The 17,137-nt window shown below is 28.3% G+C and overlaps 1 protein-coding gene across 2 annotated transcripts in view; it reads left to right on the forward strand.

Moving 5' to 3' along the window:
* The window catches only part of LOC107455820 (monocarboxylate transporter 12-B), a 39,535-nt gene extending 27,778 nt beyond the window's left edge, over positions 1-11,757 (forward strand). For both annotated transcript variants that reach the window (XM_016073532.4, XM_071180841.1), the window contains exons 2-7: positions 1,997-2,356; positions 3,514-3,657; positions 5,896-6,231; positions 7,252-7,974; positions 9,017-9,142; positions 10,102-11,757. In XM_016073532.4, the coding sequence (XP_015929018.1) occupies positions 2,062-2,356; positions 3,514-3,657; positions 5,896-6,231; positions 7,252-7,974; positions 9,017-9,142; positions 10,102-10,304 (1,827 nt within the window). In that variant the 5' untranslated portion in view covers positions 1,997-2,061 and the 3' untranslated portion in view covers positions 10,305-11,757. The remainder of the gene's footprint in view (positions 1-1,996; positions 2,357-3,513; positions 3,658-5,895; positions 6,232-7,251; positions 7,975-9,016; positions 9,143-10,101) is intronic.
* The last annotated feature ends 5,380 nt before the right edge of the window (positions 11,758-17,137 follow it).

Raw genomic sequence — 17,137 nt, forward strand, 5'->3', positions numbered from 1 at the left:
GTAGTTTAATTATTAGATTACAAACTAGCGTCTTATGATTAGCATGTGATCCAATGGACTAGGAACTTTGACCGCTAACAACTCTAAGACACAGGTTCAATGAGTTTATTTCAGTTTGTTTATTTGGTTGTCCAATCATTTACATGACTTCTCCTTTGAAGTGAATAACAAATGTTATGTAGATAAGATGTCAAACAAAAAAACTAAATATCTTAATTAAATCTTATCTTTCTTATCAGCATCTTTCAACTTACATCCATCAATTAAGTTTTGGATTAAAACATAATTTATTATTCGAGATTTCATTGAGGAAGTATAAATATTTCTTAAACTTTGTAAATGGGTTTGATAGAAAAGACATAGGCTCTAAGGATAAGCCGGACGCAAATATGTCAACAAAACTATCTGATCAGTAATGAAAAATTTATACTGAACGCATTGACTGTTGATGGATTAGGCTTCCGAAATCTAGATGCGCTGTTCAAAATTTTTCTTGGTTAGGTTACTTATGTGATCTAAAAAATAAAGTGCAGATATTTATTGTCTAAATATACATTAAAATATTTTACTTTTTATGTTTTAAATTAATTAAATAGGTACCCTTTGTTTTAACGAATAACTGATAAATTACGTGCAATTTATAAATCATCGGCATATTTGAAAAGAAGAAACTTTTGTAGAGATAAAAAGAAAATTTCCCATGCGTCCGTGCCAGAGAAATTAGAGTAATTTATCGATAAAGGCGTTGGTTGCCACGTGGCAACAGTTTAAATGCATTACAACAATTCTTCACATTAGTTACGCTACTTTAGTGCTAATTTTGAATAACCTATTCAAGTTGTTTAAAATTTAATTTCATTTAGTTTGAAGTATGAGAGAAATCACGAAATTTCACTTTGTAGTTGTACTGTGGAACTATTTTTGATAACACACTAGGCCCGTTTCTGATTTGCACCGTTTTTTATCTTAGGGACTATTCTGTGTTTATTTCTAATTAAATGGGTAGTCTCATTTTTCTAATCCACGGTTTGAGATAGATGAATGAAAAGACAATATCAAAAAGAAGAACCAGGCACTTAAAACAATGATGCAGCAGGCAGCAGTTTGATCGATGAGGACAACCAAAGGTGACCAATGCACATCAAATAAGTTTGTATTTAGCGCGTTATAGTCATGTGTTGTAATAAATTTTCCATTTACTTTCTTTCGCGGAAAACATTTTGGGTGAAACTAACCTGCAAATTATATGCAAGTCAATCAGTTATCATCACCAAAAGCCAATAAAAGAAGTTATTGGTAATTAATTGGTACTATTCCTTTCGCCATTATATATATATATATATATATATAACAAAATAAATAAATACAAGAAAACAAGAAGAGAGTTTAAGAAAAACAATAAGTTTCATTTATTACGCATAAGCTGCAAGTAAACAGAACTCATTAGATAAGTTCAAAAGGAAGATAAAACAAAGGAAAATTATAGACATATGCAAAAGGGAGGGGGGGAAATAATAATGAAAAAAATAACAAACAACTGATTAAAAAAAAAAAAAAGAAAAAAAGGATGAAATTTAAAAAAAAAACGGAAAATAAAAGATATTATCTTTTCATCAGCCCACACGATTATATCCGCAAAAAAGAGTGCTTTCTGATATTGTATCAATATAGCCAAAGCTAAATATATTAATACAATAGTGTGAGGAGAGCACTCAAAAAAATTTTTTTACAAAAATTACAACAAATAAAATAAAACACAATAAGTAAAAATAACACGTAAAAACAGAAAATAAAATAAAATAAAAAGAAAAAACAGTATAAAATTTATTGACGTTAGGTAGGCTTACATTGGGAAGTTTTTCTGTATTGCAAGCGCAAGTTACTTTCAATCAAAAAGTTTTTCGCAAAGGCGAATTTGTCTTAATAGAGAATACAAATTACTTCTGAAAATAAATATATCCTTGTTTTATTACTTATGTCAATTGATTTTTTCCAGTTTCGCAACACATGCTCAACTTATGATATCAACCAAGCCTTGTCTCACTTCTTTACATACTACTAATGACTGCAACTAAGAAAGACTACAATGTTTCTGTTGCCAATTCACGAGAAGTTAACAATCATCAACACATGGAAGAAGAGGAAGAGGAGGAAGTGGAAGTCTCGATGCCAGAGCCACCTGACGGCGGATGGGGATGGGTGATAGTATTTTGTTCTTTCATGATTCACGTTATAGTAGATGGCGTTACCTACACATTCGGTATTTTCCATGTAGAATTTCTAAAATACTTTGGTGAAAGTAATCAAGCAACATCTTGGGTGGCATCGATTATGGTTGGAACAACTTTCTGCGTAGGTGAGATAACTATTTTGTTTTATAATAAGACTCTAAATTAGAATATTCTTACATTATATAGCTTGTAAGGGTCCTATAAATTATGCAACAAGGAAGCGGTAATTTTTAAAATTATGCAGAAAAGTTGTGGATGACCTAGAAAACATTACAAACCTCAACTTGAAAAAGTACATTTTTCATTTCCTTCTCATTTTAATGACAATATTTCAATTATTATTGTAAAAAGTTTGATTGAGTTACCTTACATTCATATTTTACAACAAAACGATCATTATAGTGATGTAAAATTGGTACAGAATCTTAAATTTCTTAACCTTTTAACTTAGTTTCGTAAAATTTGGCAGTGATAGGATACAGTTCTTTTAATACTGAACTAGACAGCACAGAAACCACTTGCCTTGCTTTTACTTCTGAAGAAATCCCTCTGAGACTACCTTTGAATCCCAGAATCTCACTAAATCCTGGTTAAAACTTTCTTAAATATATTCTTCTTATGTAGCAAACTCATAGATAGACCACCCTTGAATATACAGTTGTCATTTATACCAGTTGCCAAAAACTCAAACTCGATCAGATTTTATGAAGTTGAATGCTGAGTGACAAAATTTGGACTCTGCAAAGGAAGTTATAGAGATAAGTTGATAAAAGGATTCTTAGAATATGAAAAGTTGAAGTTGCATGGGGGAAACAGTAAAGACAAGCTTCCTTGTAAAAGTGAGGATATTTTTCTGAAAGATAAAAATTATGCGAATGTTCTCGACGATTACGCGAACACTTGTGAATTATCTTTCTGCATCTTTGCACAATTTGTAGGGCAATACTTGTACTATATATGCGCAAAGTGTAAAAAAATTTAGCGATAAATCTCAAAGTTAATGAATGGTTTTCAAAAATTTTCACTTTTTAGCAATCTTTCTGAATTTTGACACGCTGCATGGGTAATTTTTATCGTGTTTACTTTATTACTTGTTAAGTTGTTTCTAAGTAAGTCTAATACTGGGTGACCTAAAAATGGAAATCAATTTGGGGAGGAGAGACGAAAGAAAAAGGTTTTTGCCGACTAACGCATAAGTACTTAAAAAAATGAAGAACTCACTTTTATAGCAATGTAAAAAAAAAAAATTCAATATAACACATTTTGTATGTATGTATTTCAGGTCCATTTGCAAGTGGATTGACAAACCAGTTTGGATGTAGAACTGTGACAATTGTAGGGGCATTACTTGCTTGTTTTGGCTTAATTGTAAGCACATTCGCACCAAACATCACATTCCTATATTTCAGTATAGGATTATGCACAGGTAAAAAGACACGATTGCATTATTTTTTATCCATAACTTCTTCCTGGCAAAATGATCATTTGCCTGACAACTTAACGTAAACGCCTATCGCGTGGAAAATTCTAGATCGGTAATAAATTATGGACGAAAACAAGTATTTTGAACACCCCAGGGCAGAAAATATATCAGAAAGCTTGTAACTTGTAGCAATTACTTTTATTGCTTACCTAGCTTTTATATTGCAATTACCTAGCTTAAATGTTTATGGAGATTTGGATATTTTTACAAAAAAAAGACTTATATTTTTGTTTTGTGATCTTATAACTTTAAAGACATTTAATAAAATTGCAAAAAAATTTTGGAGCAATTTTTAATTAACAACAAAATTGCCTGCATAAAATTATAATTTTTTAAAATTTTTTTTCGCAAGATATAAAGGTTTAAAGTAGTTCTTTCATACTGCCCATGCGCGAGAAAAAAAAATTTAAAAAATACTTGTCATAATTTTGTAGTAAATCGTACTTAGTAACTAATGAAAAACATTTGATTTGAACATCTTGAAAATTTAAAAAGTTTCCAGCAATTTTCAAAGTAGTTTTCGTACTTTTTAAAGGAAAAGCTCTAAATGATAAGGGGTTTACCACAAATTTCATTAGTATAAGACAAATTTGATAACAAATGATAATATCTCACAAAAAAGTCCATACACCTAAATGTGATGGTAAAAGGAAAGAAAACATGAGAGATGATCATCTACAATGCCAATGTCATTTTCAATAGAACTTGATGAATTATAGTACAAAATAAAATGTGTAGAAAATCCCTTATTATTTAGAGCTTTCTTTTAAATAGTACAATAACTACTTAGAAACTCCTTAAACTTCCAAGATATTCAAATTGAACTTTTTTTTCATTAATTATTAAGAACGATTCGCAACAAAAATATGAAGAAAAAAATTTTACATTTTTTCGCGCATACGCAGTGCAAAAGAACTACTTTAAATGCTCATAGATTGCGCATTTTTTAACGATTTTTTTCCAAATTTCAAAACGATGGTTTTGTTAATTTTTTTTAATTTTATAGAATATTTTTAAAATTATAATAAAAATCCGAAAGACAAAAAAAGTAGTTTTTTATTTTTATTTTATAAAAATGTTCATATACTTTAATATTTAAGCTAAATTTACGAAATTTTATGTACTTTTTGCTAATAACAATCAAAGTAATCAATGCAAACTACAAGCTTATTGTTTGGTTTTTGCCCCAGTGTGTTCAAAAATCCTTGTTTGTGTTAGTAATTTATTGTCGGTCCCTCAAACTTCTGAAAGTTTTAAAATTTATTGATTAATATAAGAAATCGCTTGAACGAAACATTTCTAAAGTTATAAAATAATACTCTAAATATTTCTTGAAAAATTAAAAAAAGAATAAAAAACTGGAAGTGTTTTTTTTATTATTATTGTAGGGTAGTATATATATTAATTAAAAAGACCGAAGCGTGGAAAAACCTAGGTTTTACAGCAAAGGCTTGGTAACTGGAAGCATAGTAAGCCTATTCAGGGAAATGGAGTAATAGTAAAGCATACTCCGGACTTTTACTAAGCCACTTCGGTAAAAGCTAAGATTTACCAGACTTCGAGTTTTTACCGTTACTTTTTACCCAATTATTGGTGATGGTATTACCTTTTTCGAGCTGTAGCATATATATGTTAGACACTCAAGTTATGGCTCAAGAGGTGTGTGAGGAAGTAGTACAGTACGTAATAGAACATTGGTTTAAGTTTTCTATCTAATCTTACGACATGGAAATAATTTTAGTACTTTTCCTACCTACTATGCTGATATGTCTCGATCTCCTACTTACGGTGGTTTGTGTGATTTAAAGGTTGCCGGTTAGATTTCAAATTATTAAAATTGCTGAAATTCAATACATGAAGAACTTTGACAACATCACGGACACATCGCAAAGTCACGGGCATCAGCTGAACGGTGAAAAAGTTTGGTTAATGCATTGCTTAAAACTAATTAGGGTGTTAGGATTGGAGGAGAGTTTGAAGAACTAGGCTATTTAAATAAAGTTGTGCTGGGCGTTAGCCTTGTTTACGATTCAAGTTTATGTATTGCTCAAGACAATTTTCAAAGGTGACCAAACTTGTCGTCAAAAGCGGCTAACGACAATTAATTTCATGAACTATTTTAAAGTGCTTTTAATTTGTCATTGATCAAAATAACTGTAATAAATTTTCTCCCTTAAAAAGGTACTGGCTTTGGACTGATGTATTTACCAGCCATTGTCTGCGTAACTTGCTATTTCGAGAAAAAAAGAGCATTTGCGACTGGAATCGCTGTCTGTGGCTCTGGTATTGGGACATCCCTCTTGGCTCCAATCACGGAATGGCTGGTGAGTTCTTTGGGGTGGAAAGGTGCAATGCTGGTCACTGCTGGCTTCGTTCTGAACTGCTGCGTTTTTGGCTGTTTGTTCAGACCTCTGACTGAGAAAAAGACAGTAGTGAGAAGGATGACACATGCTTCCATCTCATCGAATCTTCCATGCAATGGAAATGGCTTCCTGAGGAAAGGATCACTTCCAAATGGTTTGTGATACTTTTTTTTTCAATATCCAGTATTTATGAAAATTTTTTTATCCGATTACTTTTAAAAAAATTATGTACAAATCTCAACCATAAAGATTAGCAAAAACTTGACATTACTTTGACTGGAAGTCGATAACGCTATTATTGTTTCACCCTTCACATATTATATATCATGGACAAATTCAACAGTTTTTCGGATGGACAGTGTAGATTCAAACAAATAATCTCGATTAAAGACATAACAAACTTGAGTACAGTTATAAATAGACAATTACAGCTGTTTCGATGACATAAACATGCACCATGCTAATAGAAACTTTGGAGCGTGTTGAACCATTATATTGTTCAAATATGTTGCAATCTAAATACGCTGCATAGCTGAACCACATTATCTTACTTCTTAAACTTGATTCCACGATAACAAGGTTCAATTTAGCACCTTATTAAGGTTGCAGCTAATTTTCACCGTATTATAGTACTATCTGCCTCATAAAAGCATTGGACCGCTTTTTACGAGAGTGTATTAGATTCTACAATATTACTTTGCGTTTGATGCAACTTAGCAGAGTCGGGAGTTTTGCTTAAGTAACCAGCCAACCTAAAGAATGTTTTATAAATTACGTATTTGAAAAATTCTTGAGGGAAATAAAATAAATAAGAAATTAATTAAACTTCTTAATAATTCAGAGTTGCGCCTTCTTCTAGAGAACGAACTAAAAGTATTTTCCTTTCCTAAGAAGTACCTTCAGGCAAGTTAACGGTTTGTGAGAATCTCCGGTCGTTTAGCCTTTGCATTAAATTATGTGCCCAGGCATACTCAGTTGCATGCACATATATATATATNATATATATATATATGTACATTTACGACTTTCTCAAATAAGGATTAATGATTTTCAAAAAATTTATGACATGCAAACATACTTATATATTATGTTGAGACTTCGTGGTCGAACGATATTGCTGCTCCAAATGTGTTTTTGTGATTAAAAATCTTCTCAATTTTTTTTTTTTTATTAGGTACAATTGGAACTAATGGAGAAATTTGCCTGTTACCATTAAAAGGTGAAAACTATAGACAGCATTCTTCATCACTGCTTGGTATCAATAATCAAACAAGGAATTCACCGAGCAATCAAGAGATTCGCAATGCTACTTCCATGACGCTCAGCTGTGGAACAAACTCATCAAGACGGTCTTCCTTACGCTTGAGAACAGCTCCGTTAGCCAGAAAAGACATTTTTTACAGTGGAAATATTCCACAGAACTCTAATCTCTACCTGTACAACATGCAAGTGGATGAAGAAACTAAAAATGCCATCAAAGGGCAAGAAACCCTTTGGACTCGTGTTCTTGCAAAACTGTGGCCAACATCCATGAGAGATGCTTTCAAAGAAATGATGAACTTTAAACTCATGGGTGACATCATTTTCCTCATGTTTGGCTTTTCGAATTTTTTTACAAATATTGGATTTAATGTTCCATTTGTGTACATAAAAGACAGAGCGATTGGCATGAATATTGCTGATGATGTACATGCGAGTTACTTGTTGTCGGTAATTGGTATTGCCAATACTATTGGCAGAGTCATATTAGGTTATATGTCTGATCGTAGCTGTATCAACCGCCTTTGGCTGTACAATGCAAGTCTTACTCTCTGCGGACTATCTACAGCTCTCAGTTCATTTTGCACATCTTATTATCCAATGGCTCTATATTCAGCAGTCTTTGGTGCAACTGCAGGTGCGTATTTGAAATAATTATCACTTATATACCTAAATAATTTCAAAAAGTAAATCATACGCCCAAACAGAGCCGATAAGTTGATGCCAATTGCGCAGGTTACCAAGTCTGATTGATTAGTTTGACTTCGTTTAGATAAAAGTTAGGTCTATAAGTTAAAAGTAAGGTTTGATCTCTTATAAAAAATTTAGATAAATATTAATGGTAATATCACTATAACTCTAATAATTATTGTAAAGTTATGATCATTATAAGATATTACAAAGTTAATTAAAAAGATAATGTAAAATACTACAAATAATTTCCAAGGATTCGGTGATAAGTTTAATAGCACTAAAGTTGAAATCGGGCTCTCAGGAAGTCCGGAGTTGAAGATCGATTAGAGACTACACAGTTCTGGTCAAAGCAAATTATTTTAAACAGTACTTTAGATGTGGGTCAGTGGTAATCATTACAAGTTTACACAAGAAAGTTTAGTGACAATTGGGAAAAACATTTTACCACTACTATATAGTAGTATAGGCTATATACCAGGAATTATTGTAAGCTTATCTATATGTATAAAAATGAAAGTCTGTATGTGTGTCCAAGCTCTTTTATTGTGTCGGCATATGCCTTTCAGTTTTGAGAAAGATTGCGCTGTTACTCAGTACCAATTTGATCTTTTTCTTCTTTTTTTATTCACCCCGTGCGAAGAACGGATAGTTAGTTAGTAAGTTATAAAAACTTTTTAAACTGAAAATAGCACACATAATACGTTTTCATGTGTAATTCAATCCTAAATATTTTGGCTACAAAACTGGGTTTTTAATATCCACCATTTCAATCTTATATTGATCTATCTGATCCAGAAAGTAAAAAATGTAAAACAAGATTTAAGAAAAAAAATATGATATAGAAAATTAAATCAAATTTATGATTTAGAAAATCAAATAAAATTTACGATTTAAAAAATCAAATCAAACCTTGATTTAGAAATCAATAAAAATGAAAAAAAAATTTAAAATGGGAGCATACAAAATATATTTATTTTTATTTTTAGGGGCTTATGTAAGCTTGACTTCGGTTATCTTAGTGGATCTTTTGGGCCTGGAAAAATTGACCAATGCCTTCGGATTGTTATTACTTTTTGAAGGAGTTGCTTGTTTAATTGGACCACCCATCACAGGTAAATATACTCCCACATCTAAATTGTGAAACAACTAAAACGGAAAAACTAATAAAATTTAAATAACAACAAAGAATTGTTTAAAATGTATAACTTTTTAAGTACCTAAAAAACAAATGAGTAAAAGTGAAAATGCTAGTGCTAAACACAGTGAAAAACAAGTTTTAAAATTCCATTTCATCCATATACTTTTTTTTTCTATTTCTAAAGTAAATTTGCATGAAATAAATATTTTGAAGAAATTCCCTTAATTACTTTTATTTCAAAACTAAAGCATCAAATTATGCTAAATAACATTAGTTTTTTTTAAAAAAAATTTGGAAGATATTGACTTTTTAGAAATTTGTAAGAAACATTTGAAAATTCGAAATTTTAAGTTATGTTAAAATAATAATTTCGTTAAAGATGTTATATTATTCTCGCATGACAGGGTAATTCTAAAACATCGAGTTATGCAAGATTACATTGTTTTTTCAGATATCGCAGATCGCGATTTTTTAGAAACGCGTAAAAAACATTGAAAATTCAAAGTTATGTTAAAACATTTTTGAAAAATATTTTCTATTGCTCTCACATGACAGGGCAATTCTCAAACAATGGGTCGAATTTTCAAGAAAAATAGAATAGAGATCAGCTTGTTTTCTAAATCAAATATATCAATTGATAATTCATAAATATATTAGTGAAACTTTAAATTCTGTATCAAAAAGTAAAAAAAATAATCATGTCCTGTGTCAAGTATTAATTCTATATTATCTGTACCAAGTTAATATTTTTACATACTTTTGAAAGAAAAGTTGCACAACAGGAAATGCCAATAATTCTATATCTATATTTTAATTTAATATAAGTTATATTATAGCATACAGTTTAATAAAACACCAACGTTTCCTCGACAGTTTACAGAAAATTCGAAAAATAGTTAGAACTTACTTATTTCCTTTTATTATTGTTTTCAGGTTGGCTTTATGATTATACTGGCTCTTATGACCCAGGATTCTATGTATCAGGCTCTATGATTGCAATCAGTGGCATCATGCTATTCTTCATCCCATGTGTCGAAAAGTGCGCCAAGAATAAAAACAAAGATGAATCTGGAGTGGAAATTAAGTTTTCACCAACTAGCCCCGTAAATTCTTCCTCATCAAAACAAGAAGTTTGAAGCGGAAATGCGTACAATCAAAAATGATTACAATTCAGAAGGAACAAAATCGCTTTTTTTTGCCAGGAAAGATTATAAGATGGCATATTTTAAGTTATTCCGTGAGAACATGACGAAAAGGTCATGTTATATTTATTTTGAATCACAGCTCAAACACAAAGAAACAGTTCGGCGGCAATCATGCTACTTTAAAAAAATGTAAGATTGTAATTACCTTACGAATAATGATTGTATCTCAACGTGTGACATAACCTTTGAAGCACCAACATGTCATTTCTGACACTATCACATATCATTACAGATATTGAAGTTATTACAGAAGAAATTTATTGCTCAGCCCTTACCTCAGATATCTTATTCCAATGGTTACCTAGAAATACTCTGCTATAATGTACCTACGCCTTTCAACAATTAAGAAATGTGCCTTCTGTGGATAAATATAGCGATTATTTTGTTTAAAATTCTAACATGATAGTTTACTTCAAAATATATAAAGCATAATTTTATAGATATAGAAATCTTTGAAATTTCCATGAAATTGAGATGTTTAAATCGCAAACACACAATTTAAGTCTGTGTGTATTTATGTAAACATTTATGCTGAACAACAAAAGAAGGAAATGAATTAATTGATAGTTCAGTCAAAAGGAAACGTATGAAAATGTGAATGAAAACAATTTGTACTTTCAATGAGCTGTTAGCAGGTCGTGGCAAATTATGGGTCCATCAGGGATGCATCCTACAATGATTTTGAAAAATTATAAAATATGGCTAAAAAGGAAAAAAAAACTATTCATTATTTTTTCGTCATTTGTTTTAAACTCTATTGTTGAAGCATCATAATTCTTCATATATGGTATATAAAGGGTTCGTCTAGGAAATATATTGATTGATTGAAGAAAATATATAGAAATGCAAATTGGACAACCTTAATTCTTAAGGTGAACATTTGTAATCATATATTTTTCAATTTATTGGTATTATTAACTATATCAAGGAAAACTTCTTGAACCTTTTAAAAGTTTTAAGAATCGGGAGTTTATATTGAAATCTGTTAATAACAAAATGTTTCAAAACAGTTGCCATATATAGTTTTGAACGTACAGACAGAATTCAGAAATTAAATTCAGTTTGAAAATACAAGGTTCACATTGCTGCATTTAAAAAAAAAAAAATTAAACTAAGTTCATAATCAAAAGTTAAATTTTAAATAAAAATGCAGATAAGTGAGAAACACTAAAATGAAATAACCAGTTGAAGTTTGGTAAGATAGATTTTTTAAAGGGGTTTTTAAAAATTCAAATATTCCCTCAAAGGGGAGACTCAGAATGGGAGACAGTGTGAATCTTATGTTACTTTAGCAAATGTGTTTCACGGACGAAAGATTTAAAGAACGTTGCTACTTCTGTTTTATATTTTGAAATTATGAAATAAAACCAACTTAACTCAAAAATGATTTATTTATTTAAAATAACTCCAAAGTTCTTTTGATTTGTAACAGTTCTAGCATTATTTTAACGAAGACACAGCCTTTGAGCTCGATTGTTGAAAACTGAGAGCCTGATTTAAGATAAAAAGTTTCATAATTCTAAAATCATTAATACAAAATCTAATGGGAGTAACTTTCACATCGTAAATAAATTTCTTTTGCTTATTTTTTTAAAATTTTTCAAACAAAATTGATAGAAAATAACAGAAAAAAATTAAATTCAATGATAATTGAAGACATTTTATTTATTTCACAGCATATATTTCAAATACTATATGTAAAATAGTATATATTTCTAAACATATAATTTGCTAACAATTGTCTAAACCGACATAGCAAGACAAATAAGAGGATGTTGAACTATTCTTAAAAAGAAGCTCTTAAAAATGTATTGTTTTAAGGAGAAGAAGGTAAGTTTCTTCCTCAGAGGAGGGAGAAAAAAAACATGAAAAATCCAGCTTGTAAGAAATAGTAACATCTAAAAGTTAACATCTTCTTCGAGTTTTAAAACAAAATTTCAAAATGTTAAAGCAGGTTATTTATATTACATTTTGTTTAAAATTAATTTCCATTTAATACTTCTAATTCTTATTTTTTTAATGTGTTATTTTATCTTTCCATTAAGTGAGGATGATTATGAGGTAATAAGTTAAAGGAACAGTTATCTTCAATAAGTAAATTGATATGTTTTTCGTAATATTCAAGAAAGATGTTTGCACATGTAAAACATCCAGGCACACATATTATAGACTAACATACCAGGTAGAATATGTAAAAATTTTGAGATTTTTTGAACTTGATTTTTTGAATATTTAAAAAAGTTGTTTATTTTATAAATTATATACTTGCTATCTAAATAGGATACATTAATAGCCAAATAGATTGTTTAGATTAATATTAAGAATTTAAGTTTAGATTAATATTAATATTAAGATTATTATCATAATATAATTTGGTACAATAAGAAGTTACAAAAATTTCAATTACTTAAAAAAAAAAAAAAATCCTAAAAAATAAAATAATCCTAAAATTTATGATGAGCACTTTGTATTTTCAAAAATAAGAAACACATTTTTATTTTCAACATACATCTGGAAAAAAGAGATACTCTACTCAAAATTAGTATGCTGACAATAGAACCAGGGTTGGGTTTTTGCCGTCAAAAACTGGTTTTTGACATGACAGTGGTAAAAACCGTGTTTTTACCAGTAAAAACCGTCAAAAACCTACTGTTTTCTTTAATTTATGGCATATAGCGGATAATATATTATTTTCACTTAATTGCCTTTATAAATGAATGTTGTAAGTGATTGCTATTGATTTTGCAACTATATACACGTATTTTTATAGAAGTATTTACATTCATACAGAAATATTGTAACATACTTATTGAAAATAGTGATACTTAACTTTTATCACTATAGCTTGAATTGCAAAGGATTCAAAATTTTGCACTTCTTAATTCTTAGAAGTAAACAAACAAGCAAAAAAACTTGGAATTATTAATAAATTCAAGAACTAAAAAGAAGAATTTAAAATTTGGCATTTCTTAAATATTAGAAATAAGCTAAACAAAACTTTCAAAACTTGTAACTACTAACAAACTCTAAGTCAGGAATGACTTGACATTCTTCAGTAATGTAATATATGCCAAACAAAAGGATGCTTGGAAATGTTGAAAATTTTGTTCAGTATCCTAATATTTTACTTCAAATAGTATGATTTGATATAATCATGTTACGAAAATGCAAAAATCTGTTCTTAAATATCTTTTAACAACTTTTTTTCTAATTTTATTGCCCAAAAATGAATTAATTTTAAATCATAAGCAGTTTAACTTAAATTAAAATACAGTTTTATCAAAACTATGGGTTTTTGACATGACGGTATAAACCATGGTATAAACCGGTAAAAATCGTCATGTGTCAAAAACTTGCCAATTCTGAATAGAACATGCCTGAAGCTTTTTCTAAATAACTAACACAAACTTTTTAGTAAATATTCTATTATCCTTGGTTGCCTGCATAAATTATATCAAGCAACAGTGTGTAAATGAAACACAATTTGATCACTGAATAAAAATAAAAAAGTTAAGAAACTTTTTTCAAGTACAACAATTTATTTAATGAATAATTTTTTTATGTTACATGTGTTAATAAAAGATGCAAGGAATTATAAAGATGTCCTTCAAATGAGCAAATGAAAGCTGAAAAGAATAATAAAAGTTAAGTTTTATTCAGCATCACTTTATAAAGCAAATTCTAACAATTATCAACTGGAAAACATACCACATAAATTTAAAAAACTCTGACTTACAGGGAATGCAAATAAATTTAATCTTTACATTTTTATTTAAAAAAAATATACATAAAATAAGCGCAACAATATGAGAAAATCATTTTATGAGTTTGTTCCGTATAATAGGTAAAAACAAGTACATGAACTACAATCACTATACGTACACACAACCAGTGTTGAGCAACTTAAAATGTTGCAGAGGTAAAATATTAAATTTAAGGTGTATAATAAAGTATTAAAATATAAATCTCTCAATATCTAATCAGCTGAGATTAATTCTAAAAAATAATCGATATTATAGAGTTTCCATGTAATTTTTAAAATAATATTTTCAGACTGTTTCAGGCATTTTAAGAAATATTTCAACATGGCTGTATTACCCAGACCATATAAATAAAATATGGTCTAGGTCATATTTTATTTAAAATATGAAATTTTTTTCAGAAAAACACAATTTAAATTTCAGTAGTCAAATACTAGATATTGTGAGAAATAAAATACCTCTAAATGAAGAAAATGGATAAAAACTTTACTAAAATGTAAAATTTTCATAATGAATAGTTCTAACAGATGTTAGAATTTTCTAATTTGAGCCTCTTTAACCAATTACTGCCACTGACAATTTTATGATTAGACTTTTGTCACATACGTTAGGAACTTCCTAGTTTTTTTTCTTCTCTTTTTCAATGAAAGTATTTTTTTTTACTATTTTCTGATTTTTAGCACCAAAATCAAATTATTAGAAAATTCTAGATTATCCCCAACTCCCAAGAGCCTTGCATTATGATGTAAGTGTGCTGCATCTATAAAGACTCAAAAAAGAGCCATTAATAAGATGACTATAATGGAGTTTAAAATAACTCATAGGTAATAACAGACATAGAAGCCAAAATAATTGTTTCCTTAGTAAAAAGTAAAACAGCCTTTATAAGATATACAATAAGTTTAATGTTAAACTGTTGCTCAGATATATGAATGCTTAAATGTAGAATGTTAATGTCTAAACTGCCTATAAGATAAAACAATTATTTTTTAATCCATTTTATGTTTTTAATGTTAAGTTGTTGGCCAGCCATTTGAATGTATATTTTTGCAAACTTGTACTACGGTAAAATGTTTCTGATTACTAAAAATAATTTTTAAAAAAATGGAAAAAGCTTTGAATATAAAGAGAGTTTCTATAATTAATACAACTAAACTAGAACATGAAATATAAAATTCATTCAGTTTTATTATTGCAATACATATTTTAATTTCTGTCAAAAACAAGGTAAAGAAATTATTGCATTTTTTAAAAATAAAATGTTTATATTTTTAAGGGTGATAAAACTAATGGTTTTACATTAGAATACAAGTAAGAAATATCCAGATTGTAGTAGAGAGTCTGATTTTGCTCAGATTTAAAACTTTAATTTAATTTTAAATATGAATTATTCATTATTAATGAATTACAAAAATAAAATTCAATAAAATCAAAAGTTAAATCTCCGTTATATTATTTCCTCAAAAAACTTAAAATCATACTACTGACAAGAAATTCTAAAAAAGGCAAGCTTACAGTTTTTTTTTTTCCAAAATAAATTTAGCAAAACAGTAAAGGTTTTATTAGATCATATATTTAGTGAGCGTATAAAAAATCTCATTAAATGTACATAAAAACAAGAGATCACATTATTTTTACTTTCTATTCTAATCATTAAGTTCTCTTTCACAAAATGTACAAAATTAAAGAAATTTTTTCTATATTATTTTTAAAAAAAGAGAGAGATTAGAGAATATAAAGAAAAAATCAAAAGACTTAAAAAAAGTATAATAAAAATTAAATTACTTTTAAATTATACTTCGTCTAAATATTTAAACAAAAAAATAACATAGGTCTACATTGGTGGTTATTTTATAATTTAATTTACTAAAATATATATGATTTTCAATAATTTATAACAGTATGATGTGACACATTTGCAAAAAGAAATCTTTATTGAAAACTTTAAATTACATGACTAAACCTTAAAATTAACCAACAATCAATCCACAAAATCAGGAACATATATTTTATTGCATTAAAAAACATTGTGAATAATAACATTTGAATTATCTGCTATGGATAATAAGTATGAACAAAAAATTAACATTAATCCCTTCTTTATTTAAGTATATAAAAAAATTTAAGTTTTGTCACCTAACTATAACCACTGAATTTTATATGTTATGGACTGCATCAATAACAAATAAAATTCAATATGATCATACAATTAACTGCAAAAGAAGATTCATAGGTAATGTGAGAGGAAAAAAAAATGAAATGCAAATGTTACAAAAATATGAATGTTCTTTGCTGCAATATTTTTAAATTATTGTCTTCATTAAAATCCTTTTAAGAATGGAACACAAGTGAATGTGCTTTTGAAGATTTTGAAGGAATACACAATCATAAAAAAGTAGAAGTTTGGTTTTTCATTTTTTAAACATTTTCTTCACTAAAATAGCATATTAAAACTAGTTCAAACTCAACAAAATACCAATTATAAAATTATTAATGATTACTAAGTCATTAATGACTTAAAAATATATTAAAGATAGGATATGGATAAATTATTTGAAACTGATTCTTTAGATGTAATTTTATTAAAATGATTTGTGCGTGTAAGCTAATAGGTTGATATTTCAGAAGTAATAAAAACTACATGAAATTATCAACACAAGCTGGGTGATATTTAAATTGGATAATTTCAGTTTAATTAAACATATATTTATTTATTTTTTTAGAAAGGAGCAATAAATAAACATGATACATGTTTACGCATATTACTATGATTGATTATACCAGTAATTAGTTTCTACATGGTTATATCATGCAGGAGATTGTATAAATAAAATTTTAAAAAAAATATATAAGAAGGAAAAATTAAAAGAATGCATCTGAAAAACAATTCAGAGAAGTTGCTTCATTCAATTGTGTTAGCAACAATACCTAATATCAATTTAAAGTAAGTTATTCAAACTTTTAACAAGATAATTGATACATCAAAATTTATTGATATATATA

This window comes from Parasteatoda tepidariorum, chromosome 5 (genome assembly GCF_043381705.1).
Source record: "Parasteatoda tepidariorum isolate YZ-2023 chromosome 5, CAS_Ptep_4.0, whole genome shotgun sequence".
Classification (NCBI taxonomy): Eukaryota; Metazoa; Arthropoda; class Arachnida; order Araneae; family Theridiidae; genus Parasteatoda; species Parasteatoda tepidariorum.